Here is a 26034-nt window from a genome sequence, read left to right as displayed (position 1 = left end):
TGTTGTATTTTATTTTTATTACAAAGAATGAACATACCTATATCTATATTTTGTAGCAAGTGTGAAGGTTAATTACTTCAAACCAATCAGGAATTGACCTGAGTTGTGACTATATAGTATCATTAATCAGTTTCAACTCACATCTGTTTTCTACAGTTTTGATATTTAGCTCTGTATCATGTGCTTGGCAGATACCTCTTTCCAGCAGAAATGTCTCATACAACCATTAGAAACGTGGGGAAATATTTCTCTGCTTTCAATCTGCTTACGAGCCTCCCTCACCATCACATCCATGAGGGAAAAATCAGCAACCAAGAAAAACTATTTCTGCATTTGAAACTCTTCCATATTGCAATAAAGCATATGAATTCATGTCTTTATCAAGAATCCTTTTTATTAATGTAAGAGATTAAGTTTCAGAATGCAGGAAGAAGTTATAATTTTTTTCTATTTTCTGATAGCATATTCTGTCATTTAGAAATCAAGAGAAAAAGCTAGCCAATGGGGAGAAGAGCAGGGCCAATGAGGTTCTAAAGAAGTTGGGAAAGGATGAATGTGCAAAATTAGACTGATATTTCAAAATGTTGACTTTTCCATTAGCCTTTTTTCAGCCTTCTTATCCTCTTCCACCCATGTGGTTCTTATTCTGCAACTGTTTTAGAATAATTATCTTTATCCCTTTAAGTCTGATACTTAGATAGATAATAAAGCAGGGTTGTAGCAAGAAATGACAGCATGGGGATAAAACAATTACAGTAAGAATAAAAACTTCTGTTGCAAAATGAATGGAGAAATGGGAGAGGCCCCATATTAGCTATTTTATGAAAAAACTCCCCAAAAATGGTCTTAAGGAAAATGGAAGTCAGTAAGGTAGTTCAAAAAAAGATCCACCAAGGAATGGATAAATGCCAGATTTTGCTCAGTTTTCTTAACATTTTGTCCAGTACTTAGCATATATAAGATATGTGATAAATATTTGTTTAATCAATACATACTTTTTGCGTGATCATCCAACTAAATAGATTGAAAATGCTCACTTTCAATGTAAGTAAACACTTTATAAGTGTTTCTGGACTGGATGAATTAATTCTGCCAAGAATACTAGGTTCCACTCTTCTTGTCTAAAGCTCAGATGATCAAAGTGGATTTTAATTTTGTAATAATGTATGACAAAGATATTAGCCTTGAGTGTGACTAAATATTACCTGACAGGTTTTGTTTGTGTGTGTGTGTGTGTGTGTGTGTGTATGTGTGCGTGTGTGTGTTTGTTTTTAATCTTTTTTTTTTCTTTACACTATTCAGTAGGTTTTTTTTTTTAGTTATCTTTTTTATACATAGTATAAAGTATACATGTCAATCCAAATCTCCCAGTTTATCCCACTCCTTCCTCCCCCTCTTGGTGTGTAAATGTTTGTTCTCTATGTCTGTGTCTCTATTTCTGTTTTGCAAAGAGAGTCAAGCTCTTCACATTAATCTTTGTAAAATAATAATAGGAGAAACACCAGACTCTATGGTTTATCTTGTGCTCTGTTTAGACTCATAGTAAAATTTATTGTGCTGAGTCAATGATAGTGTCACAGGATGAAAGAGCTTCTGCCAACGTTCTAAATTCTTCACTATTCTGTCTGCATGTTTGATGAGACATATTGTGAACAGTGTTTCAGATACAGTGTGTGTGTAACTGTTGAGCCAGTTACAACTGGTCATTGTTAATCTTGGAACTGAATTTTAGGTCAGCATGGTTAACACAGTCAGATTACTTGAGAGATTCTGTCATGTACCTTTGTCCTACTACTTAGCATTTTAGTATTTACACGGCGACATTGTATCATCACTATCCAGAGGTTGTGAAAAGAATATCATGGGGTACAAAACTTTGTGCTTTGGACTGACTTGTATTCTTTGTGCTTTTTATATTTTTACACCAATCCCAGAAAACATTGAAGAACCATGGAAAGTAAGGATCACGGATGCCGCTATAAAAACTACTTCACTTGTGGTAAATTTTTTTTTTTTTCCCCAGGGAATTGGGATTCCTTGTTACAAGCACATGTAAAGTTTCTTGTAATTAGTATTTTGAAAATGACTTTTTTAGGATAAATCATTCAAATATTATTAATCTGTTTAATTTAATAAATCATTATAAACTCTATTGAATCTGTATAAAACATGGGAGATAAAATTTTGCTGGTAAAATAAATACAAAATATACTGTGCCAAGAATAAAAGAAATAACATTATTTAAGTGGAAAATTGAAGGTATTTTAAAGCAATTTATATTTTATATTCCTGAGAAAAACTAACCATGTATTTTCTTAAACTTACTCATGTATACTGTTTATGTTTTTATATTTTAATGTACATTTAGTACCTGTATTGTTTTAGTGTCTCTATCAGTCATTTTTAAAGTTTTTAGTTTCAGAACTCTGAAATGACTAAATGAACTTTTTAATGTGGGTTATAGTTATTAGTATTTGCATTAGAAACTGACCTCATTAGATAACAATTCCCTGGTAGTCTAGTGGTTAAGGTTCCACACTTCCATTGCAGGGGGCCTATGTACAATTCCTGGTAGCAGAACTTAAATCCTGCATGCCCCGCAGTGTGGAAAAAAAAGAGAGAGAGAAGCCCCAGTCTGGGGCTTTTCTTCTCATTGTCTTAAGTTACACAGTAAAAACTTTTACATGTCATTGAAGTCCAATTTAGCTTTACAAAAAGTAAAGCTTTCCTTCTTTAACATTGTATCTAAGAACTTTTTACCTAATCTAAGATGACTGATTTTCTCCTATCATGTCTTCTGAGAGGTTTGCAGTTTTTCATTTTACATTTAGGTACTGGATTCATTGGGCTTTCCAGGTGGCTCAGTGGTAAAGAATCTGTCTGCCAATGCAGGAGACGCCAGAGACACAGATTCAGTCTCTGGGTCAGGAAGATTCCCTGAAGTAGGAAATGGCAACCCATTCTTGTCTGGAAAATTTCATGGATATCAGTGCCTGGCAGGCTACAGTCCATGGGGTTGTAAAGAGTCGGACACTGAGCACACACTGCATTGGATCCATTATGAGTTAATCTCTATATAATGTGTCAGGAATTGGTTACAGTACATTCTTTTTGCATATGGATGTCCAGTTGTTCCATAATCATTTGTTGAAACACTTACTACCTTTCTTCATTGAATTGCCTTGTATCTGTGTCAAAAATAAATTGGACATAGTTGTATTATTTTTTTCCTTTTTATTAAAAATATTTATTTATTTTACCCTGTCAGTCTTAGTTGTGGCATGCAGAATTTTCATCATGTCATGTAGGATCTTTTCTTGTGGTGCACAGATTCTAGTTGTGGCACACAGGGTTAGTTGCTCCGAGGCATGTGGGATCTTAGTTCCCAGACCAGGGATAGAACCTGTGTCCCCTGCACTGGAAGGCAGATTCTTAACCACTAGACCACCAGGGACGTCCCTGTGTTGGTTTATTTTTGAACCGACTCCTTTCTCTTCCCTTGATCTGTGTGAGTCCAGCTTTTCAGCAATGCTACACAGTTTTGATTACTTTAGCTTCTCAGTAGTCTTGGAACCAGGTTGTAGGAGTCCACCAACCTTTCTTAATTACCAAAATTGCTTTGATCATTATAATTAATCACCATTAATCATAATTTTTAGTAGTGACTAAAAATTCTGATGAGCTTTTTGTCTGAAATTTGTTGACTCTGTAAACCAATTCAGAAAGAGCTGTCAGTTCAACAATATTGTCTCTGATCAGTTTATGAATATTTCTCAATTTAATTAGGTCTTTAATTTTTTCCATCAGTGTTTTTCCATCAGTATTCAGCAGATAAAGACTCTATATGTATATTGTTATATAACTAAAAAATTTAATTTTGGTGCTGTTATAATTGATACTTTTTAAAATTTTGATTTCCTTTTGTTTATTGCTACATTTGAAATGATGTTTCTTATATATATTCACTTGTATATTTTGTTCAGACTGAACATGCTTATTTGTTTTTTAAGGTTTTTGGTAAATCCCATAATATTTGCTTAGATAATTGTGTTGACTGGAAATAGAGAGAGAGAAACTGTTATCCTTTTCTTTCCAGCCTGTGTGACATTTTCTTTCTCCGCCTTAGTACCCTGACTGGGACTTCCCAGAATTCTGTTGAGTAGAGAGCAGACATCCTTGCCTTAGGAGGAAGCATTCAGTCTTTCACTATTAAATATGATTTTTTTTGGTAGATATCCTTTATCAGATTAAAGAAGTTTCTTTTTATTATAAGTTTGCAGAGATTTTTTTTTTATCAAGAATAGGTGATGAGTTAAGCCAAATTGTTTTTCTGCATCTGTTATTATAATTATATATTAGGATGAGCATATATAATTTTTCTTTCTGTATTAGTATCATGAATTACATTGATTTACAAATAGTGTACTAATCTTGCATTTCTGGGGCAGAATTCAACTGATAATAATGGATTGTCATTTTTCAATATCAGGGAATGTTATTTAATATTTTGTTAAGGATTTTTGCTTCTATGTGTGTACACGCTCAACTGCTCAGTCTGACTTTTTGCAACCACAAGGACTGCAGCCTGCCAGGCTCTTCTGTTCATGGAATTTTCCAGACAAGATACTGGAGTGGGTTGACATTTCCTTCTCCAGGAAATCTTCTGACCCAGGAATCAAATCAGCCTCTTCTGTTTGGCAGGCGGATTCTAAACTGAGCCACCTAGGAAGTGTGCATGTGTGTTTTTATTGGAAATCAAAGTAGTATTTTAGAGCTATTTAGAAATGTTAATATGCTGAAATTTTTACTTCAAGGCTGTACTATGTGGACCAGCAGAGTATTTATGATTCATTATTCCTTAAGTAAATATCATTTTTTAAGTTTGGTCAAGTTATTTCTATCAGAGAACCTTTCCTTTCTTTTTTTCAATTTAATTTTGTTTTTTTAATTAATTTATTTTAATTGGAGGCTAATAATTTTAAAATATTGTGGTGGCTTTTACCATACACCAACATGAATCAGCCACAGGTGTACAAGTGTCCCCCCATCCTGAAACCCCCTCCCACCTCCCTCCCCACCACAACCCTCTGGGTTGTCCCAGGGCACCAGCTTGGAGTGCCCTGCTTCATGCATTGAACCTGCATTGGTCATCTATTTTACATATGATAATGTACATGTTTCAATGCTATTCTTTCAAATCATCTCACCATCTCCTTCTTCCACATAGTCCAAAAGTCTGTTCTTTACATCTGTGTCTCTTTTGCTGTCTTCCATATAGGGTTGTCATTACCATCTTTCTAAATTCTATATATATGTGTTAATATACTGCATGGTGTTTTTCTTTCTGACTTACTTCACTCTGTATAATAGGCTCCGGTTTCATCCACCTCATTAGAACTGACTCAAATGTGTGTGTGTGTGTGTGTGTGTGTGTGTGTGTGTGTGTGTGTTTAATAGCTGAATAATATTCGATTGTGTATATGTACCACAACTTCCTTATCCATTAGTCAATGGACAACTAGGTTGCTTCCATGTCCTAGCTATTGTGAACAGTGTTGCAATGAACATTGGGATACAGGTGTCTCTTTCAATTCTGGTTTCCTTGGTGTGTATGCCCAGCAGTGGGATTGCTGGATCATGTGGCAGTTCTATATCCAGTTTTTTAAGGAATTTCCATTCTTCTCCATAGTGGTTATACTAGTTTGCATTCCCACCAACAGTGTAAGAGGGTTCCCTTTTCTCCACACCCTCTACAGCATTTGTTATTTGGAGACTTTTTGATGGCAGTTTTTCTGACTGGCATGAGATAGTACCTCATTTTGATTTTGATTTGCGTTTATCTGATAATGAGTGATGTTGAGCATCCTTTCATATGTTTGTTAGCCATCTGTATATCTTCTTTGGAGACATGTCTGTTTAGTTCTTTGGCCCACTTTTTGATTGGGTTGTTTATTTTTCTGGTATTGAGCTGCATAAGCTGCTTGTATATTTTTGAAATTAATTCTTTGTCAGTTGTTTCATTTGCTATTATTTTCTCCCACTCTGAAGGCTGCATTTTCACTTTGTTTTCTTCAATGTGCAAAAGCTTTTAAGTTTAATTAGGTCACAGGTGTTTATTTTTGCTTTAATTTCCATTATTATGGGAGGTGGATCATAGAGGATCATGCTGTGATTTATGTCAGAGTGTTCTACCTATGTTTTCCTGTAGGAGTTTTATAGTTTTTGGTCTTACATTTAGATCTTTAATCTGTTTTGAGTTTATTTTTGTGTATAGTGTTAGCAAGTGTTCTAGTTTCATTCTTTTACAGGTGGTTGACCAGTTTTCCCAGAACCACTTGTTAAAGAGATTGTCTTTTCTCCATTGTATATGTTTGCCTCCTTTGTCAAAGATTAGGTGTCCATAGGTGCATGGATTTATCTCTGAGCTTTTTGTTTTGTTCCATTGATCTATATTTCTGTCTTTGTGCCAGTACCATACTGTCTTGATGACTGTAGCTTTGCAGTATAGTCTGAAGTCAGGCAGATTGATTCCTCCAGTCCATTCTTCTTTTTCAAGATTGCTTTGGCTATTCCAGGTTTTTGTTTCCATACAAATTGTGAAATTATTTTTTCTAGTTCTGTGAAAAATACCATTGGTAGCTTGTTAGGGATTGCACTGAATCTTTAGATTGGTTTGGGTAGTATACTCATTTTCATGATATTGATTCTTAGAATCCACAAACATGGTATATTTATCCATCTGTATGTATCATCTTTGATTTCTTTCATCAGTGTTTTATAGTTTTCCAAATATAGGTCTTTTGTTTCTTAGGTAAATTTATTCCTAAGTATTTTATTCTTCTCATTGAAATGGTGAATGGGATTGTTCCCTTAATTTCTCTGTTTTCTCATTGTTAGTTTATAGTAATGTAAAGGATTTCTGTGTTTTAATTTTATATCCTGTAACTTTACTATACTCACTGATTAGCTCTAATAATTTTCTGGTGGTATCTTCAGGGTTTTCTATGTAGAGGATCATGTCATCTGCAAACAGAGTTTTACTTCTTCTTTTCCAATCTGGATTCCTTTTCTTTCTTTTTCTTGTCTGATTGTTCAATCTCTTTATTTTTCTCCCATCCATTTCTTATAGGCTCTTTTGTAAAACATAATTTAGCAATTACTTATATGTAAAGGAGTACAGTAGAAGTGAGAAATAGATTTAAGGGACTAGATCTGATAGACAGAGTGCCTGATGAACTATGGATGGAGGTTCATGACATTGTACAGGAGACAGGGATCAAGACCATCCCCATGGAAAAGGCATGCAAAAAGCAAAATGGCTGCCTGGGGAGGCCTTACAAATAGCTTTGAAAAGAAGAGAAGCAAAAAGCAGGGAGAAAAGGAAAAATATAAGCATCTGAATGCAGAGTTCCAAAGAATAGCAAGGAGAGATAAAGCCTTCTTCAGCTATCAAAGCAAAGAAATAGAGGAAAACAACAGATTGAGAAAGACTAGAGATCTCTTCAAGAAAATTAGAGATACCAAGGGAACATTTCATGCAAAGATGGGCACAATAAAGGAAAGAAATGGTATGGACCTTACAGAAGCAGAAGATATTAAGAAGAGGTGGCAAGAATACACAGAAGAACTGTATAAAAAAGAACTTCCAGACCAAGATAATCACGATGGTGTGATCACTCACCTAGAGCCAGACATCCTGGAATGGGAAGTCAAGTGGGCCTTAGGAAACATCATTACAAACAAAGCTAGTGGAAGTGATGGAATTCCAGTGCAGCTATTTCAAATCCTGAAAGATGATGCTGTGAAAGTGCTGCACTAAATATACCAGAAATTTGGAAAACTCAGCAGTGGCCACAGGACTGGAAAAGGTCAGTTTTCATCCCAATCCCAAAGAAAGGCAATGCCAAAGAATGCTCAAACTACTGCACAATCGCACTCATCTCACATGCTAGTAAAGTAATGCTCAAAATTCTCCAAGCCAGGCTTCAGCAATATGTGAACTGTGTATTTCCAGATGTTCAAGCTGGTTTTAGAAAAGGCAGAGGAACCAGAGATCAAATTGCCAACATCCGAGGATCATTGAAAAAGCAAGAGAGTTCCAGAAAAACATCTATTTCTGCTTTATTGACTATGCCAAAGCCTTTGACTGTGTGGATCACAATAAAAGGTGGAAAATTCTTCAAGAGATGGGAATACCAGACCACCTGACCTGCCTCTTGAGAAACCTGTATGCAGGTCAGGAACTAACAGTTAGAACTGGACATGGAACAACAGACTAGTTCCAATTAGGAAAAGGAGTAGGTCAAGGCTGTATATTGTCACCCTGCTTATTTAACTTCTATGCAGAGTACATCATGAGAAATGCTGGGCTGGAGGAAGCACAAGATGGAATCAAGATTGCCAGGAGAAATATCAATAACCTCAAATATACAGATGACACCACCCTTATTGCAGAAAGTGAAGAGGAACTAAAAAGCCTCTTGATGAAAGTGAAAGAGGAGAGTGAAAAAGTTGGCTTAAAGCTTAATATTCAGAAAACGAAGATCATGGCATCTGGTCCCATCACTTCATGGGAATTAGATGGAGAAACAGTGGAAACAGAATCAGACTTTACTTTTTTGGGCTCCCAAATCACTACAGATGGTGATTGCAGCCATGAAATTAAAAGACGCTTACTCCTTGGAAGGAAAGTTATGACCAACCTAGATAGCATATTGAAAAGCAGAGACATTACTTTGCCAACAAAGGTCTGTCTAGTCAAGGTATGGTTTTTCCAGTGGTCATGTATGGGTGTGAGAGTTGGGCTGTGAAGAAAGCTGAGCGCCAAAGAATTGATGCTTTTGAACTGTGGTGTTGGAGAAGACTCTTGAGGATCCCTTGGACTGCAAGGAGATCCAACCAGTCCATTCTGAAGGAGATCGGTCCTGGGATTTCTTTGAAAGGAATGATGCTAAAGCTGAAACTCCAATACTTTGGCCACATCATGCAAAGAGTTGACTCATTGGAAAAGACTCTGATGCTGGGAGGGATTGGGGTCAGGAGGAGAAGGGGATGACAGAGGATGAGATGTCTGGATGGCATCACCGACTCTATGCACGTGAGTTTGAGTGAACTCTGGGTGTTGGTGATGGCCAAGGAGGCCTGGCGTGCTGCAATTCAAGGAGTTGCAGAGACGGACATGACTGAGCGACTGAACTGATTGACTGAAAGGAGTATAATTGCACTCATCTCACACGCTAGTAAAGTAATGCTTAAAATTCTCCAAGCCAGGCTTAAGTAAAACATGAACCATGAACTTCTGGTGTTCAAGCTGGTTTTAGCAAAGGAAGAGGAACCAGAGATCAAATTGCCAACATCCGAGGATCATCAGAAAAGCAAGACAGTTCCAGAAAAACTTCTACTTTATTGACTATGCTAAAGCCTTTGACAGTGTGTATCACAAGAAACTGCTGAAAATTCTGAAAGAGATGGGAATATCAGACCACCTGACCTGCTTCTTGAGAAATCTATATGCAGGTCATGAAGCAACAGTTAGAACTGGACATGGAACAACAGACTAGTTCCAAATAGGAAAAATGAGTATGTCAAGGCTGTATATTTTCACCCTGCTTATTTAACTTCTATGCAGAGTACATCATGAGAAACACTGGGCTGGAGGAAGCACAAGCTGGAATCAAGATTGCCGGGAGAAATATCAATAACCTCAGATATGCAGGTGACACCACCTTTATGGCAGAAAGTTAAGAAGAACTAAAAAGCCTCTTGATGAAAGTGAAAGAGGAGAGTGAAAAAGTTGGCTTAAAGCTCAACATTCAAAAAACTAATATCATGGCATCTGGTCCCATCACTTCATGGGAAATAAATGGGGAAACAGTGGAAACAGTGTCAGATTTTATTTTTCTATTTTCCCAAATCACTGCAGATGGTGATTGCAGCCATGAAATTAAAAGACGCTTGCTCCTTGGAGGAAAAGTTATGACCAACCTAGATAGCATATTGAAAAGCAGAGACGTTATTTTGTCAACAAAGGTCCATCTAGTCAAGTCTATGGTTTTTCCAGTGGTCATGTATGGATGTGAGAGTTGGACTATAATGATTATTGAGCACAGAATTGATGCTTCTGAACTCTGTTGTTGGAGAAGACTCGAGAGTTCCTTGGACTGCAAGGAGATCCAACCAGTCCATCCTAAAGGAAATCAGTCCTGAATATACATTGAAGGACTGATGCTGAAGCTGAAACTCCAATACTTTGGTGACCTGATACAAAGAAATGACTTATTTGAAAAGGCCCTGATGCTGGGAAAGATTGAGGGCAGGAGGAGAATGGGACAACAGAGGATGAGATGGTTGGATGGCATCACCAAATCAATGGGCATGGGTTTGGGTGAACTCCGGGAGTTCATGATGAACAGGGAGGCCTGGCTTTCTCCGGTTCACGGGGTCACAAAAATTGAGACACGACTGAGCGACTGAACTGAACTGAAAGAGGAGTACCTGTAGTATATATCACAGTGGTCTGGAAAAATATATTTACATCTTGTCAATTGCTAGACATCTAACTTGGGTCAGAAACTGGGACTTTCTAGTTCTCAGTATCCTCATCATTAAAGCAGACAGCTTATATGATTTTTTTAAAACCTCATAAAATTATAGTAACCTCAGATAGCTATAATATTAAATGCTGTGTAATGTTCTTTTCCCCCACAGTATTTCACAATTCTTTTTTTGTGACTATTCAGTGGAAGATACTACAAAGATATTAGAAACCTACCAAAAACAGTAAAGAGAGCTTTATTCCAATGGCATAGAATTTACAAATAATGTGTTTTTCTTTTCCTCCAAGTCTTTATTAAAAACAGGAATGTGTTTGCAGTTCAAAAAATGGGCATAGCTTTATTAATAAAGTGATAAGTATACACTTTCTGAAATTTTATATAAATTAATTTACAATCAGTTAAATGAAAATATTTTGAATACCCATACAAAGAAGTTGCAAATCTTTTCTCAGATAATTTTTCAGAGAGGGAGAGGGTGGGAAGATTTGGGAGAATGGCATTGAAACATGTAAAATATCATGTATGAAACGAGTTGCCAGTCCAGGTTCAATGAACGATACTGGATGCTTGGGGCTGGTGCACTGGGAAGACCCAGAGGGATGGAATGGGGAGGGAGGAGGGAGGAGGGTTCAGGATGGGGAACACATGTATACCTGTGGCGGATTCATTTTGATATTTGGCAAAACTAATACAGTTATGTAAAGTTTAAAAATAAAATAAAATTAAAAAAAAAAAAAGAAATAAGTAGACCAATATAAGACAAGCTGCAAGTAAATTGATCAGATTACTCATTTAAAAAACACTATATATGTGGATTTATTTAGAAGCAACTATATGGAAAAAGCAAGAGAGTTCCAGAAAAACATCTATTTCTGCTTTATTGACTATGCCAAAGCCTTTGATTGTGTGGATCACAATAAACTGTGGAAAATTCTGAAAGAGATGGGAATACCAGACCACCTGACCTGCCTCTTGAGAGATTTGTAGGCTGGTCAGGAAGCAACAGTTAAAACGGGACATGGAACAACAGACTGGTTCCAAATAGGAAAAGGAGTACATCAAGGCTGTATATTGTTACCCTGCTTATTTAACTTCTATGCAGAGTACATCATGAGAAACGCTGGGCTGGAAGAAGCACAAGCTGGAATCAAGATTGCCGGGAGAAATATCAATAACCTCAGATATGCAGATGACATCACCCTTATGGCAAAGTGAAGAGCATCTAAAAAGCCTCTTGATGAAGGTGAAAGAGGAGAGTGAAAAAGTTGGCTTAATACTCAACATTCAGAAAACGAAGATCATGGCATCTGGTCCCATCACTTCATGGCAAATAGATGGGGAAACAGCGGAAACAATGTCAGACTTTATTTTTCTGGGCTCCAAAATCACTGCAGACGGTGACTGCAGCCATGAAATTAAAAGATGCTTACTCCTTGGAAGAAATGTTATGACCAACCTAGGTAGCATATTCAAAAGCAGAGACATTACTTTGCCAACAAAGGTCCGTCTAGTGAAGGCTATGGTTTTTCCTGTGGTCATGTATGGATGTGAGACGTGGACTGTGAAGAAAGCTGAGTGCCAAAGAATTGATGCTTTTGAACTGTGGTTTTGGAGAAGACTCCTGAGAGTCCCTTGGACTGCAAGGAGATCCAACCAGTCCATTCTGAAGGAGATCAGCCCTGGGATTTCTTTGGAAGGAATGATGCTAAAGCTGAAACTCCAGTACTTTGGCCACTCCTCATGTGAAGAGTTGACTGATTGGAAAAGACTCTGATGCTGGGAGGGATTGGGGGCAGGAGGAGAAGGGGACAACAGAGGATGAGATGGCTGGATGGCATCACTGACTCGATGGACGTGAGTCTGAGTGAACTCCGGGAGTTGGTGATGGACAGGGAGGCCTGGCGTGCTGCAATTCATGGGGTCACAAAGAGTTGGGCACAACTGAGCGACTGAACTGACTGATAGGATATGTGTTAGGATGTACAATGAGACCTGTACAGTATTATTATATTTATTTAATTTTTTAATATTAAAAACATTTTGTTTGGGGTATAGCCAATTAACAATCCTGTGATAGTTCCAGGTGAACAATGAAGTGACTCAGTCATACATATACATGTATCCATTCTCCCCCAAACACCCCTCCCATCCAGCCTGGCACATAATATTGAGCAGAGTTTCATGTAATATAAAATAGGTTTTTGTTGGTTATCCATTTTAAATATAACAGTTTGGCATGACCTTCCCCAAATCCTTGACTATCCCTTCCCTTGGGCAGATGTGAGTTTGTTTTTTGTCTGTGAATCTCTTTCTGCTTTGTAAGTAAGTTCATGTGTATCGTTTCTTTTTAGATTCCACAAATAAGGGGTGTCATATAATATTTCTCTTTCTCTCTCTGACTTACTTCACTCAGTATGACACTCTCTAGGTCCATTCATGTTGCTTCAAATGGCCTTATTTCATTCTTTTTAGCGACTGAGTTATATTCTATTGTATATATGTACCACATCTTCTTTATCCATTCCCCTGTCAATGGACATTTAGGTCGTTTTCATGTCTTGGCTATTGTAAACAGTGCTGCAATTAACATTGAGGTGCATGTATCTTTTCAGGCCATATTCTTTCCTGGATATATGCCCAGGACTGGGATTACAGGGTCATATGGTAGCTCTACTTTTAGTTTTTTAAGGAACTTCCATATTGTTCCAATAGTGGCTGTACCTATTTACATTCCCACCGACAGTGCAGGAGGGTACCCTTCTTTTCACATCCTCTCCAGCATTTGTTGTTTGTGGATTTTTTGATGAGAGTCATATTGACTGATGTGAGGTGATATCTCATTGTAGTTTTGATTTGCATTTCTCTAATAGCTAGTGATGTTGAATATCTTTTCATGTGCCTGTTGGCTATCTGTGTGTCCACTTTAGAGAAATGTCTATTCAAGTCTTATGTCCATTTTTTGAGTGGGTTGTTTTGATGCTATTAAGTGTCATAAGCTGTTTATAAATTCTGGAGACTAACCCCTTATCAGTCACATCATTTGCAAATATTTTCTCCCCATCTGTGGGTTGTCTTTTTGTTTATTGTTTCCTTTGCTGTGCAAAAGCTTTTGAGTAGGTACCATTTGTTTATTTTTGGTTTCATTTTTATTATTCTGGGAGATGGATTGAAAAGATATTGCTGTGATTTATGTCAGAGAGTGTTCTGCCTATGTTTTCCTCTAAGAGTTTTATAGTGTCTGGTCTAATATTTAGGTCTTTAATCCATTTTGAGCTTATTTTTTGTGTATGGAGTTAGTGTGTTAGTCACTCAGTCATGTCCGACTCTTTGCGACCCCATGGACTGTGGCCCGCCAGGCTCCTCCTCTGTCCATGGGATTCTCCAGGCAAGAATACTCGAGTAGATTGCCATTCCCTTCTCCAGTCTGAAGTTAAAGAATGATCTAATTTCATTTCTTTACATGTGGCTGTCCAGTTTTCCCAGCACCATTTGTTGAGAGACTGTCTTTCCTACATTGTGTAGTCTTGCCTCCTTTGTCATAGATTAATTGACTATAGGTTCATGAGTTTATTTCTGGGTTTTCTATCCTGTCCATTGATCTATATTTCTATTTTTGTGCCAATACCATACTGTTTGATGACTGTTACTCTGTAGTATTAGTTAGGGAGCCTGATTCCTCCAACTCTGTTTTTCTTTTTCATGATTGCTTTGGCTATTCAGGGTCTTTTGTGTCTCCTTACAAATTCTGAGATTTTTTTTTTTTTGTCCTAGTTCTCTGAAAAATGCCAATGTTAATTTGATAGGGATTGCATTGAATCTGTAGTTTGTCTTTAGTAGTATAGTCATTTTGACAATATTGATTTTTTTTCAATCCATAAACATGGCATATCTTTCCATCTGTTTGTTTCTTCTTTGATTTCTTTCATCAGCATCTTATACCTTTCAGAGTACACGTCTTTTGTCTCTTAGGTAGGCTTATACTTAGGTATTTTATTCTTTTTGATGCAACAGTAAATGGAATTGCTTCTTAAATTTCTCTTTCTGATCTTTTGTTGTTAGTGTATAGAAATGAAACAGATTTCTGTGTATTAATTTTGGAACCTGCAACTTTACCAAATTCATTGATGAATTCTAGTAGTTTTATGGTATTATTCATTTTTTATTTTTCCTCTTTGATTACATATTACTAAAAACTGAAATACTTAAAGTTCTAAATTTTTTTGTTTGTTTTGACAGGCTACGATATTGGAAAAAATAGGCCTTAAAAGATTTGAAGATTTTTTGGCCATAATAGTAAAACTGGACTATACACAACCAATTTCAGACGAAAATGTTACAGTGATGGATACAACATTTAATGATATTCCAGTACGTTTGTACTTGCCAAAGAGGAAGAGAGAAAGCCAGAGACCAGCTGTAATTTTTATTCATGGTGGTGCCTTTGTCTTAGGAAGTTACAGTAAGTACTTTTTATATAAGCAAATGTGTGTGAGTATATGTGTTTGTATGTGCTGCACATTATAAGTATTTATATTAAAATAATTTTTGTATATTATATTTGGCAGAACTTTTGCTGATATAATTTATGTTTGTAAGTAAGTGTACTTAGCAGAGAGATAAACTGTATCAGTCAAGGTTCATATATGTATCTTCATATACTTTTTTGTAAATAAATCACAAAAATATCAGGTGAGATTTTTGCCTTAAAAAAGTTATTATCAAATAAAGTTACACTGACAGTGTATAATGGGAGATTCAAGCAGTAAACTTAAAGCTTAGGTTTGAAATTACCTAATGGCCTGATTTTAGGTTCAGAAAAACAGAAGTGAATAAGATGATTTAAATGTTTGTTCAGAAGTGATAATATCTGCAACTTCCAAGTAGCAAATACATATTCATATTGTAGACAGTGATGTATCAAAACTTATCACTTTGAGGCTTAGACTCCAATGCATATTTTTGAACTTGAAAAATAAAATGCACCTGAGTGATCAAGTTCCTCTCCTCAAGTATATTCCTGTCTAATGTTTGGAGATGATTCCAAGAGGTATGATGGAATAGCTAAGACAGTTACACACTCATACACATTCCCAAACAGACACAAACTCAAACATGCTCAAACATATACACACACACTCACAAACACACATATATACACAGTTGCTTTTAGACTATTGATATTATTGATTCACCATACAGCACAGAATATAATTGATATTGTATTGAAGGAACTCCAAAATGTAAGAAACAAATGAAAAGACTCCTTTCACCAAAGAGACACAGCCTGAATGATCATACCCAGAATTTTGACTTTGTGATCTGTTAACATTTCAAAATAATCACAAATGCTACAGTAGTTGGGTGAGTGCGCCACTCTTATTTGATAGATACTCACAATATTAAGATCAGAGAAGGTGATGGCACCCCATTCCAGTACTCTTGCCTGGAAATTCCCATGGATGGAGGAGCCTGGTAGGCTGCAGTTCATGGGGTCATGAAGAGTCGGACATGACTGAACAACTTCACTTTCACTTTTCACTTTCATGCATTGGAGAAGGAAATGGCAACCCACTCCAGTGTTCTTGCCTGGAGAAGCCCAGGGACAGGGGAGCTGCCGTCTATGGGGTCGCACAGAGTCGGACACGACTGAAGTGACTTAGCAGCAGCAGCACAATATTAGGATAGGTATTATTATCATGCTTTTAGAGGTAAGGTAGCTACAAAATGGTTCAGTAATTTGTTCCAAGTCCTATTAGCAAGTGGAGGAACCAAAACCCAAACCAAGGCCTGTCAGCAGGATCAACAGGTTTAACCCTCATACCACTGGTGAGCAGTTTCATCCTACAAACCCTCAAGGTGGTTTCAAGATGTTGTCTCTTGTGTGTATTTAGTTACTGTCCTTCATATCAATGCCACTTTCAAAACCTCATGCTCTTTCAAGTTTCTCAGCTTATCCTCCCTCATCTACCAAGGATGTCTGTGCAAATTCAGCACCCATCTATTCTTTACTCCTTGCCAACCATATGTGTCCTCAAAAATTATAGACTGTATTAATTCTTAACTTTACTTCTTTCTACTTATACTGTAGAAAAATGCATTTTTATCTTTGCTAAGATTTAATCTCTTTTTTGTCTGTGGTCATATTTCCTACTATTGTTAAGATTTTAGTCAGTATTTTTCTTCTATCTATAAATGTGTCCTCTCTATTGGCACTTAAACATGTTACAACATCTTCTTATCACTCTGTTATCTTTCTCAGGCTCATTTTTATACACTGTGGAATCCAATTTCTCCTTTAAGACTTCTTAAATTGTGTAATTTGACAATGATCCCTCATCTTTGCTTCACTGAAATTCTCTGCTCCCTTGGTTTCTATGAAACCAATTTCTTTTGACTTTTGCCTCTCCCTCTTAACTTCACATGCTTCTCCTTTAAAATAAAGCAAACATAAACAAATGCACAAAATGGGCCTGTTTTTACATTTTATAAATGTTTGTGTTCTCCAGTAGTCCTTTCATTAGTTTTTGACTCCTCATGCTCTTTTATTTAGACCTTTCCACTTTTCAGCACTACCCCTCACACCTATGCTGTTGATTTCCAAAGCTGTACCTCCAGCTGTAACCACGGTCCTAAGTTTAAGATCAATATATATAGAACTTCAGAGCTTGCCAGTATATTTGGAGGAACCACAGGCGATGGCACCCCACTCCAGTCCTCTTGCCTGGAAAATCCCATGGATGGAGGAGCCTGATAGGCTGCAGTCCATGGGGTCGCTAAGAGTCGGACATGACTGAGGGATTTCCCTTTCACTTTTCACTTTCCTGCATTGGAGAAGGAAATGGCAACCCACTCCAGTGTTCTTGCCTGGAGAATCCCAGGGATGGGGGAGCCTGGTGGGCTGCCATCTATGGGGTCACACAGAGTCGGACATGACTGAAGTGACTTAGCAGCAGCAGCAGATAATTTAAGGTTAGCATGATTAAACCACCTGAATCATATCTAGTCCCCACCCCAATAGTCTAGGAAAAAAATAAACCCAAATAAACAACAAAAGTAAAAACAACTTCAAGAAAACAAGCAGAGGAACTACTCCTTAGCTGTTGTTTTATCAATGTGAGAATTACAGTCAATTACTTATTGTTACTTAGCATCTACCAATTCTGTCCACCTGTCTTCCTAAATAGCTTTTTCTCTCTCCATGCTTAAAAAAATTATCATTTTTATTTCCTTCTGTTGCTTCTCCTTTTTTTTTTTTTTTTTGCTCACCACCATTTCCTTGTTATGTCACCCTTTTTCTAATTTGCTTCTGTTATATGCAAATCTGGTAATAAATTTTATAACTAAATTCTTTGGTAATATCTATCACCTTGTTGACAAAGAAATCTTTAGTGTAGCATCCAAGTACTGGTACAGGTATTCTTATTTTCCAATGTGGTTTCATTTTATAGCCTATTTCTCTCTCAATACTTGTTTCAATTGTACTTAACAGTTAATTCCCTGAGCTCTAAATGTATTCTCATGATTCTTTGAATGTATTTTCTTCTTCAATGACCTTCCCTATTTGATGGCAGCCATCAAATCTTTCATCTCTGGATCCTAACATGTGGCAGCAGGAAAAGTGAAAATATGAGGATTCCACCAATTAATCATATTTCTGTCATGTTTCACAGTGTTGTTGGTTTTCATTGCCATTTATTTACAGGGTAGACTTTCATATTAATTTCTTCATTTCAGAGCATACACCTGTGGACCTCCTGAATAGATGGACGGCAAACAAAGTTGATGCTGTTGTTGTTGGAGTGGAGTAAGACAGTGATTTTTTTTTTTAGTATTATAATTCTTGCCCTTGTGACATAGTTTTCATTTCCAAAGAAGGCACCCAAGCCTCCCAAAGGACTTGGAACCTAGGGATCTTATATTTATGTTAGTAACTTTTACTAATGTTACCTTATCTTATCTTACTGAAAGTTACCTAGTTTCTCTTCAACCTCTGTCATTGGACAGACTTCTGAGAGTCACCACAGGCTGAACATCTTTGGCAACCCAACTGTGGTACTTCTAGAAATGTCTAAGTGGTTAGCTACCCGTTATATATTTGGGATGTTGAGTTTTGTGAAGTTTTTTATTTTTTTTTTGAGTTGGTGATAAAAGATTAATTTTATAGACATTCTTTTTTCACTGAAGTGCCATTGATTTATCATATTGTGTTAGTTTCAAGTATACAGCAAAGTGATATAGTTACACTCATATATATCCTTTTTTAGATTCATTTTCATTATAATTTATTAGAAGATATTGGCAACATAGATGCTTTTAATTGGAGAAACATCAGATGAAAATGTTGGGACCATCTGAAAATTTAAAATCATTCCAAAATGAGAGAACTTAAGTGCTAATGATTTTTGCCCAAATTTCCAACAATACACAAGAAAGACTAGCAAATGTCCAGCACTGTATGATCTATTCAGGGGTTCTCTGTATTTCATCTTCATAATGAAGTTTCCCCCCCCCCCCCATTTTCCAATCAGTTAAGTAGTACAGAAACATACTTAGAGACTCCTAGCCCAATGGCGAACAGAGAACATAGTAGTATTTTTGTTAATTGAAAACTTAAGGGTATTACATAGAAAATACAAGTGGAACCACTGCTGTTCTACTCACTAATGCTGCTGTAGGGCAACCAGAAGAATTGGATGTTTTCAGAGATACGTCTAATTTATAATAATTAGGATGCTCTCCTTTTCTCTCTATAATTGAACCTAATATACCACTTTATTATTTTAAGATACTTTTAAAATTGTGATGTGTATTGTACTGAGTTTAAGAATTCAATCAGTTACTTCTGATATTTGTTCTTTTTTTGTACCCTGAAGAACATTTAAAGTAACAATACATTTTTGATATGTTATTTTCCTTAATTTATACTACATTTCAGATATTTTAGATATAGTTACAATATGACAAGATTGCAAGGGTCATCAGGTCAGCATATGGCAACCCACTCCAGTGTTCTTGCCCGGAGAATCCCATGGGCAGAGGAGCCTGGTGGGCTGCAGTCCATGGGGTCGCTAAGAGTCGGACACGACTGAGTGACTTCACTTTCAGTTTTTACTTTTGTGCATTGGAGAAGGAAATGGCAACCCACTCCAGTGTTCTTGCCTGGAGAATCCCAGGGACGGGCGAGCCTGGTGGGCTGCCGTCTGTGGGGTCGCACAGAGTCAGACACGACTGAAGCGACTTAGCAGCAGCATTGACATTATTAATTCACCAATTCTTTTGCAAAGTAAAATTACTAGTGTAGAGTAAGATTACCCAATCTTACTAAGTAAGTAAAATTACCCAATAGAGTTTACTTCACTATTAGAAGAAAAAATTATATATATATATACAGTGTACATTTGGGTACATTAACAGATGCTCTAATAATTTGCCTTAGAATGCCATTTACAGCTGTCATGCAAGATCGCTTACTATACTTAAATATTTATTTTGAATTGTGTTTTCAGGTCATATGTAAGCTCATACTCATGTACTCAGCTTATGATACAAATTCTGATAACAGAATTCTACTCTGTAAAATTTTTACCTATCAAAATGAATCCGCCACAGGTATACATGTGTTCCCCATCCCGAACCCCCTAATACAGTTATGTAAAGTCTAAAAATAAAATAAAATTAAAAAAAAATTTTTTTTACCTAGATAAATTTCTAATATGACACCTACAAATCATTTTCTCTCAGATTTGCTGCTTTTAAAATCTAGTGTGCACTCCCAAGAATGATTGTAAAAATATTAGTCACCAACTCCATAGAGAATCTGATAAATGTTACAGAGCATCTCTCTTTGATTGCACTTTTGCTGAAAAATTTACATACAATTTTATGAGTATAAAGACAGAATCCTGATCTCTTTCATCTCCCATAGAACCCAATATTTTAAAAACGTTCTACAAGAATCTACATTTTATTTTAAAAACAGAAGTTAGTAGGAAGTCCAGGTATGACTGGTGAAACTAAAGATTCAAAGTAGGGCCAATTTTGTTCTCTGGACCTACTGATTAAATTGAGAGATACGTGGATATATGCAACTGAAGTTTAATCCTATATGCTTTGTTTCTTTTCTTTTTTTTCTGAAGCCCTAGACTAGCTCCTCAATATCCATTTCCGGTTCCCTATGAGGATGTTGTTTCTGTGGTCAAATACTTTCTACAGGATAAAATTCTTGCAAAATATGGAGTGGACCCCAATCGAATTTGTATTTCAGGTGATAGTTCTGGGGGTACACTTGCAGCAGGAGTGGCTCAACTGGTAAGCTGTATGTGTTATATGTTATATATATTTATAACACATACACACATGCTATAACTCTAACACAAAATCACTTTCTTTGGTAGGATATTTTTATTGGTTTTATATTTTAAGCTGTTAAGTGGAATAAACAGAAAAAACCCTCCTGTCCTTTTACATAGTTTTACCATTAGACAATGTGGCTTTAGCAGCATTGAGGAAAAGTGACATATAATACTAAATAAGGCTTTTAATTAGTCAACAATTTTGAAGGAAACAGAACAATGTCTAGGAACCACTGTTTAATATGACAAGGGATTTTTTGTTCTCCTTACATATTGTAGTTCATGTATTTCAGTGGAATGCTAGCAGACAACATTTGGGCCACAAGGCATGCTTGCTTGGAAGAATCACTACTGTAATAAAGAAAATGGTCTATGTTAAAACCATTGCTGTGTGCAGTTAAATAATAGTTGTCCCCAATAACTATTACAGTTGAAAAATGGATTCAGTACAATAGATAATTTTTAACCCCAAAAGTAAATTTTATGGAGCAAAACTAACATAAGAAAAAGGATACCTACCAGTAAAACCAGCAGGCTCTTCTAACTCCTCTTGTATGACTTTGATAATAGCCTGAGAAAGTATTGGTTGAGTTTCTGTTTCATTTTTGTTTTTGGGTTGCTGTTGTTCCTTCCACTCTGCTTATGACATGAGCCGGTTGATTTAGAAAATAATCTGTATGGAGGACACTGGGAAGGGATCAAGGGCATAAGAGAGATTGTTAGACAAATTTGTTTTTCTTCATTGTCTTTTTGAAACCATGCCCTCATTATACCTTGAGTGTGTAGTTTGCAGTTGGTTGGATATCACATTCCCTTGTGAGGTTCTACTGGGGTTAATTTCAATTAATTCTTATTTTGTATGTCAGTTACTTCTGGGAGGGGTTAAGATTAAGAAACACCCTCCAGAGACTGAGCCTTTCATGTGGAGTGGCAACTGGTATATTCATTTCTACAGATGTCACTATTGAGGCTGTTGGTCTGGGGTTAGGCTCCTCACATTACTTGTAAGTTTTCTTCTTTAGAGTGTAGGAGTAAAATCAAAGGAAAGGAAAATATTCGGTGGCTCATCTAACCCCATGGTTGAGATATTAGGATGCTTCTTATTCTGTAAGAAAGAAAAACTTCAGATACAATGCTCTATGTCTTTTTTTGCCCTTCAAATTTTCCTTAATTACTATGCTTATTGGAGAAGGCAATGGCACCCCACTCCAGTACTCTTGCCTGGAAAACCCCATGGACAGAGGAGCCTGGTGGGCTGCAGTCCATGGGGTCGTGACTGAGCGACTTCACTTTCACTTTTCACTTTTATGCATTGGAGAAGGAAATGGCAACCCATTCCAGTGTTCTTGCCTGGAGAATCCCAGGGATGGGGGAGCCTGGTGGGCTGCCATCTCTGGGGTTGCAAAGAGTCGGACATGACTGAAGCAACTTAGCACACATAGCACTATGCTTATTTCCCACCACACTACACTGTTTTCTCCAAAATATAAGCTGTTTATTGTGCATGTGTGTGCTCAGTCACTTCAGTCATATATGATTCTTTGTGGCCCCATGGGCTCTAACACACTAGGTTCCACTGTCCATGGAAGTTTCCTGCAAGAATACTGGGGTGGGTTGCCATTTCCTACTCCAGAGGATCTTCCTGACCCAGAGATCAAACCCATGTCTCTTGTGTCTCCTGCAATGAAGGCAAATTCTTTATCACTAGTGCCACTATACTGTTTTTTCCAAAAGACAAGTTGTATGTTAGGAATATTTTTTTTAACTTGATCGAACTCCATTTGAATTTAGTTAATATGTGAGTTTGAGCAATGATATTCTATTATTACATTCATTATTTATTCTCAGGTTACTGAGGGTCAGATTTTTCAGTATAGACTACTTGTCCATAGGAATTACATAATTATTTTTTTATTTGGTTGTCATATGTGAGTAAACCTGTGTGTGAATCATTATTGATGAAGGTGGCATGACACTTTTTAAAGCACTCAAAGTATAACTTACTTCAGTTCAGTTGCTCAGTCATGTCCGACTCTTTGCAACCCTATGAATCGCAGCATTCCAGGCCTCCCTGTCCATCACCAACTCCCGGAGTTCACTCAGACTCACGTCCATCGAGTCTGTGATGCCATCCAGCCATCTCATCCTCTGTTGTCCCCTTCTCCTCCTGCCCCCAATCCCTCCCAGCATCAGTCTTTTCCAATGAGTCAACTCTTCGCATGAGGAGTGGCCAAAGTACTTGAGTTTCAGCTTTAGCATCATTCCTTCCAAAGAAATCCCAGGGCTGATCTCCTTCAGAATGGACTGGTTGGATCTCTTTGCAGTCCAAGGGACTCTCAAGAGTCTTCTCCAACACCACAGTTCAAAAGCATCCATTCTTTAACGCTCAGCTTTCTTCACAGTCCACCTCTCACATCCATATATGACCACTGGAAAGACCATAGCCTTGACTAGACAGAACTTTGTTGGAAAAGTAATATCTCTGCTTTTCAATATGCTATCTAGGTTGGTCATAACTTGTCTTCCAAGGAGTAAACGTCTTTTAATTTCACGGCTGCAGTCACCATCTGCAGTGATTTTGGAGCCCCAAAATATAAAGTCTGACACTGTTTCCACTGTTTCCCCATCTATTTCCCATGAAGTGATGGGACCAGATGCCATGATCTTCGTTTTCTGAATGTTGAGCTTTAAGCCACCTTTTTCACTCTCCTCTTTCACTTTCATCAAGAGGCTCTTCACTTCCTCTTCACTTTCTGCCATAAGGGTGGTGTCATCTGCATATCTGAGGTTATTGATATTTCTAACTGCTGCGAAGTCGCTTCAGTCGTGTCCGACTCTGTGCGAACCCAGAGACGGCAGCCCACCAGGCTCTGCCGTCCCTGGGATTCTCCAGGCAAGAACACTGGAATGGGTTGCAATTTCCTTCTCCAATGCATGAAAGTGAAAAGTGAAAGGGAAGTCGCTCAGTCGTGTCCGACTCTTGGCAACCCCATGGACTGCAGCCCTCCAGACTTCTCCATCCATGGGATTTTCCAGGCAAAAGTACTGGAGTAGGGTGCCATTGCCTTCTCCGATATTTCTAACTATGAGGTACTATATCATTCTTATAATTATTTACATAAGAGCTGATGTGATGGGAGGAAAGCTTCCTACTCCTATAGCTTGGAAGGCTTGGACTCATTCACATTTTACTGTGTCTTTTTTCAGATACAGAATGATCCAGAATTCAAAAATAAACTGAAAGCACAAGCTTTAATTTACCCTGGCTTACAGGTAGTTGATGTCTCTATGCCATCTCACCGAGAAAATGAGCATGGTCCATTTCTGTCAATGAAACTGGCAATCAAACTTGCATGCTTATATTTTACCCGGGATAAAGCACTCCCCCAGGCAATGATGAAAAATCAACACATGCCTCATGGATCAATGCATCTGTTCAAGTTGGTAAACTGGAGCACCTTCCTTCCTGAGGAGTACAAGAAAAACCATGTATATACTGAACCAATTATTGGAAAACTTAACCCTTCATATTCAATACTTTTGGATAGTAGGTTATCACCCTTGGCAGCCAATGAATCCCAGTTGCGAAATCTGCCCTTAACTTACATCCTTACCTGTGAACATGATATTCTAAGAGATGATGGACTTATGTATGTCTCACGACTTCAAAATGTTGGAGTTAAAGTTTCTCATGACCATATGGAGGATGGAATCCATGGAGGTTTATCATTCATGGCCGCACCATTTTACTTAAAACTAGGCATTAGAATAAAAGATAAGTATATTAATTGGCTAGAAGAAAATCTGTAAGTAGTACATATAACTAACTAGCTAATTAGTGTTATAGTGCAAAGGCTATGTTTTGAGATTTGTGAATTTAAGTGACAATATGATGTTAGTTTTGATCAATCAAGGTTTAAATCAAAGCATAATTATTGTGTATCTTTGAAAAAAATTAATTTCCCTAATCTTAGATCTTGCTAAAAGGAAGACATATTTATCCTAATAAATGTCATTTATTCAGTGTGATACATGTTAAATATTCACCAATTTCACAATGAAGTATAAAAATAAGTATGATTATAGGCAACATACACATGATAGTTTACGACAGGAATGGTAATGGTGAATGAGAAGTAATTTTAAGAAAGGAAAATTGCAATGGCTTTTAGATGGGGTTGGGAAGTAATACCTTTCAAGCTTTTTTTTTTTTATCATTTAGTGGTCTGTACATTAATTTTATCCTCTTTGTGTAAATCATTAGTTTTCTTTTACTCACACAAAATCTGCTTTCAGACATATTGCTAGCCTTCTTTGCTGATAGAGGGAAAAGGCCAACATCTAAACTGTAAATCCTTTAAAAGCCTAAATTTTTAGCCCTTACTCAAACGTTTAGCAACATCAACCCAGAAGATAGATGAGTTACTCCACTGATTTCTATGTACTGATTATCCAAGATGTTCCCTCACCAATTGTACATTGCAGTAAGTATTGGGTATTCTATTATTTTGAACTTCTGCAGTGATACATTTATCTTCACAGAAAGCTATGTAACTACAAAAATATTTAACTGATGATATCTGGACCTATGGACTCTTCTGTGATAATGGGGTCCACACTCATGTTAATCTAGATGAACCTCACGACTAAAATTCATTCCCATTGCTGCCGCTGCTAAGTCGCTTCAGTTGTGTCCAACTCTGTGCGACCCCATAGACGGAAGCCCACCAGCCTCCCCCGTCCCTGGGATTCTCCAGGCAAGAACACTGGAGTGGGTTGCCATTTCCTTCTCCAATGCATGGAAGTCAAAAGAGAAAGCGAAGTCGCTCAGTCGTGTCTGACTCTTAGCGACCCCATGGACTGCAGCCCACAAGGCTCCATTGTCCATGGATTTTCCAGGCAAGAGTACTGGAGTGGGGTACCATTGCCTTCTCCATCATTCCCATTAGGACACTTCATAAACAGTGTCTCCTTTTCTGAAGTCCCTGTGATGCTACTCTTTGCATGCTATTGTTAGTTCTGTGTCTTTTCATTAAACTGAGTAAATTTGGTGCTGCATAAGTGTAATTGTATTTGTTCATTTGTTTGAGAATCTAATCTCCAAACACATTGCTTGAGTCTACAGC

General features: G+C 37.2%; 1 protein-coding gene across 1 annotated transcript; it reads left to right on the top strand.

The window, feature by feature from the left end:
* Positions 1 to 1861: 1861 nt before the first annotated feature.
* On the top strand, positions 1862 to 24786 carry LOC129644969 (arylacetamide deacetylase-like 2). The gene is made up of 5 exons (XM_055570353.1): positions 1862 to 1999; positions 14793 to 15015; positions 18291 to 18360; positions 20693 to 20864; positions 24116 to 24786. Exons 1-5 carry the CDS (start codon positions 1862 to 1864, stop codon positions 24716 to 24718), a joined length of 1206 nt encoding a protein of 401 aa, XP_055426328.1. The 3' UTR covers positions 24719 to 24786.
* Positions 24787 to 26034: the final 1248 nt, after the last annotated feature.

Source organism: Bubalus kerabau, chromosome 2 (assembly GCF_029407905.1).
Source record: "Bubalus kerabau isolate K-KA32 ecotype Philippines breed swamp buffalo chromosome 2, PCC_UOA_SB_1v2, whole genome shotgun sequence".
NCBI lineage: Eukaryota > Metazoa > Chordata > Mammalia > Artiodactyla > Bovidae > Bubalus > Bubalus kerabau.
This window is presented reverse-complemented; position numbering and strand designations above follow the sequence as displayed.

What these genes read in the sequence shown, in the direction of transcription:
- LOC129644969 (XM_055570353.1), top strand. Translation starts at nt 1,862, where the DNA reads ATGGGGTACAAAACTTTGTGCTTTGGACTGACTTGTATTCTTTGTGCT. An exon ending in GCTGTTGTTGTTGGAGTGGA is followed by an intron (nt 18,361 to 20,692) that starts GTAAGACAGTGA and finishes TTTTTTCTGAAG; the next exon opens with CCCTAGACTAGCTCCTCAAT. An exon ending in CAGCAGGAGTGGCTCAACTG is followed by an intron (nt 20,865 to 24,115) that starts GTAAGCTGTATG and finishes GTCTTTTTTCAG; the next exon opens with ATACAGAATGATCCAGAATT.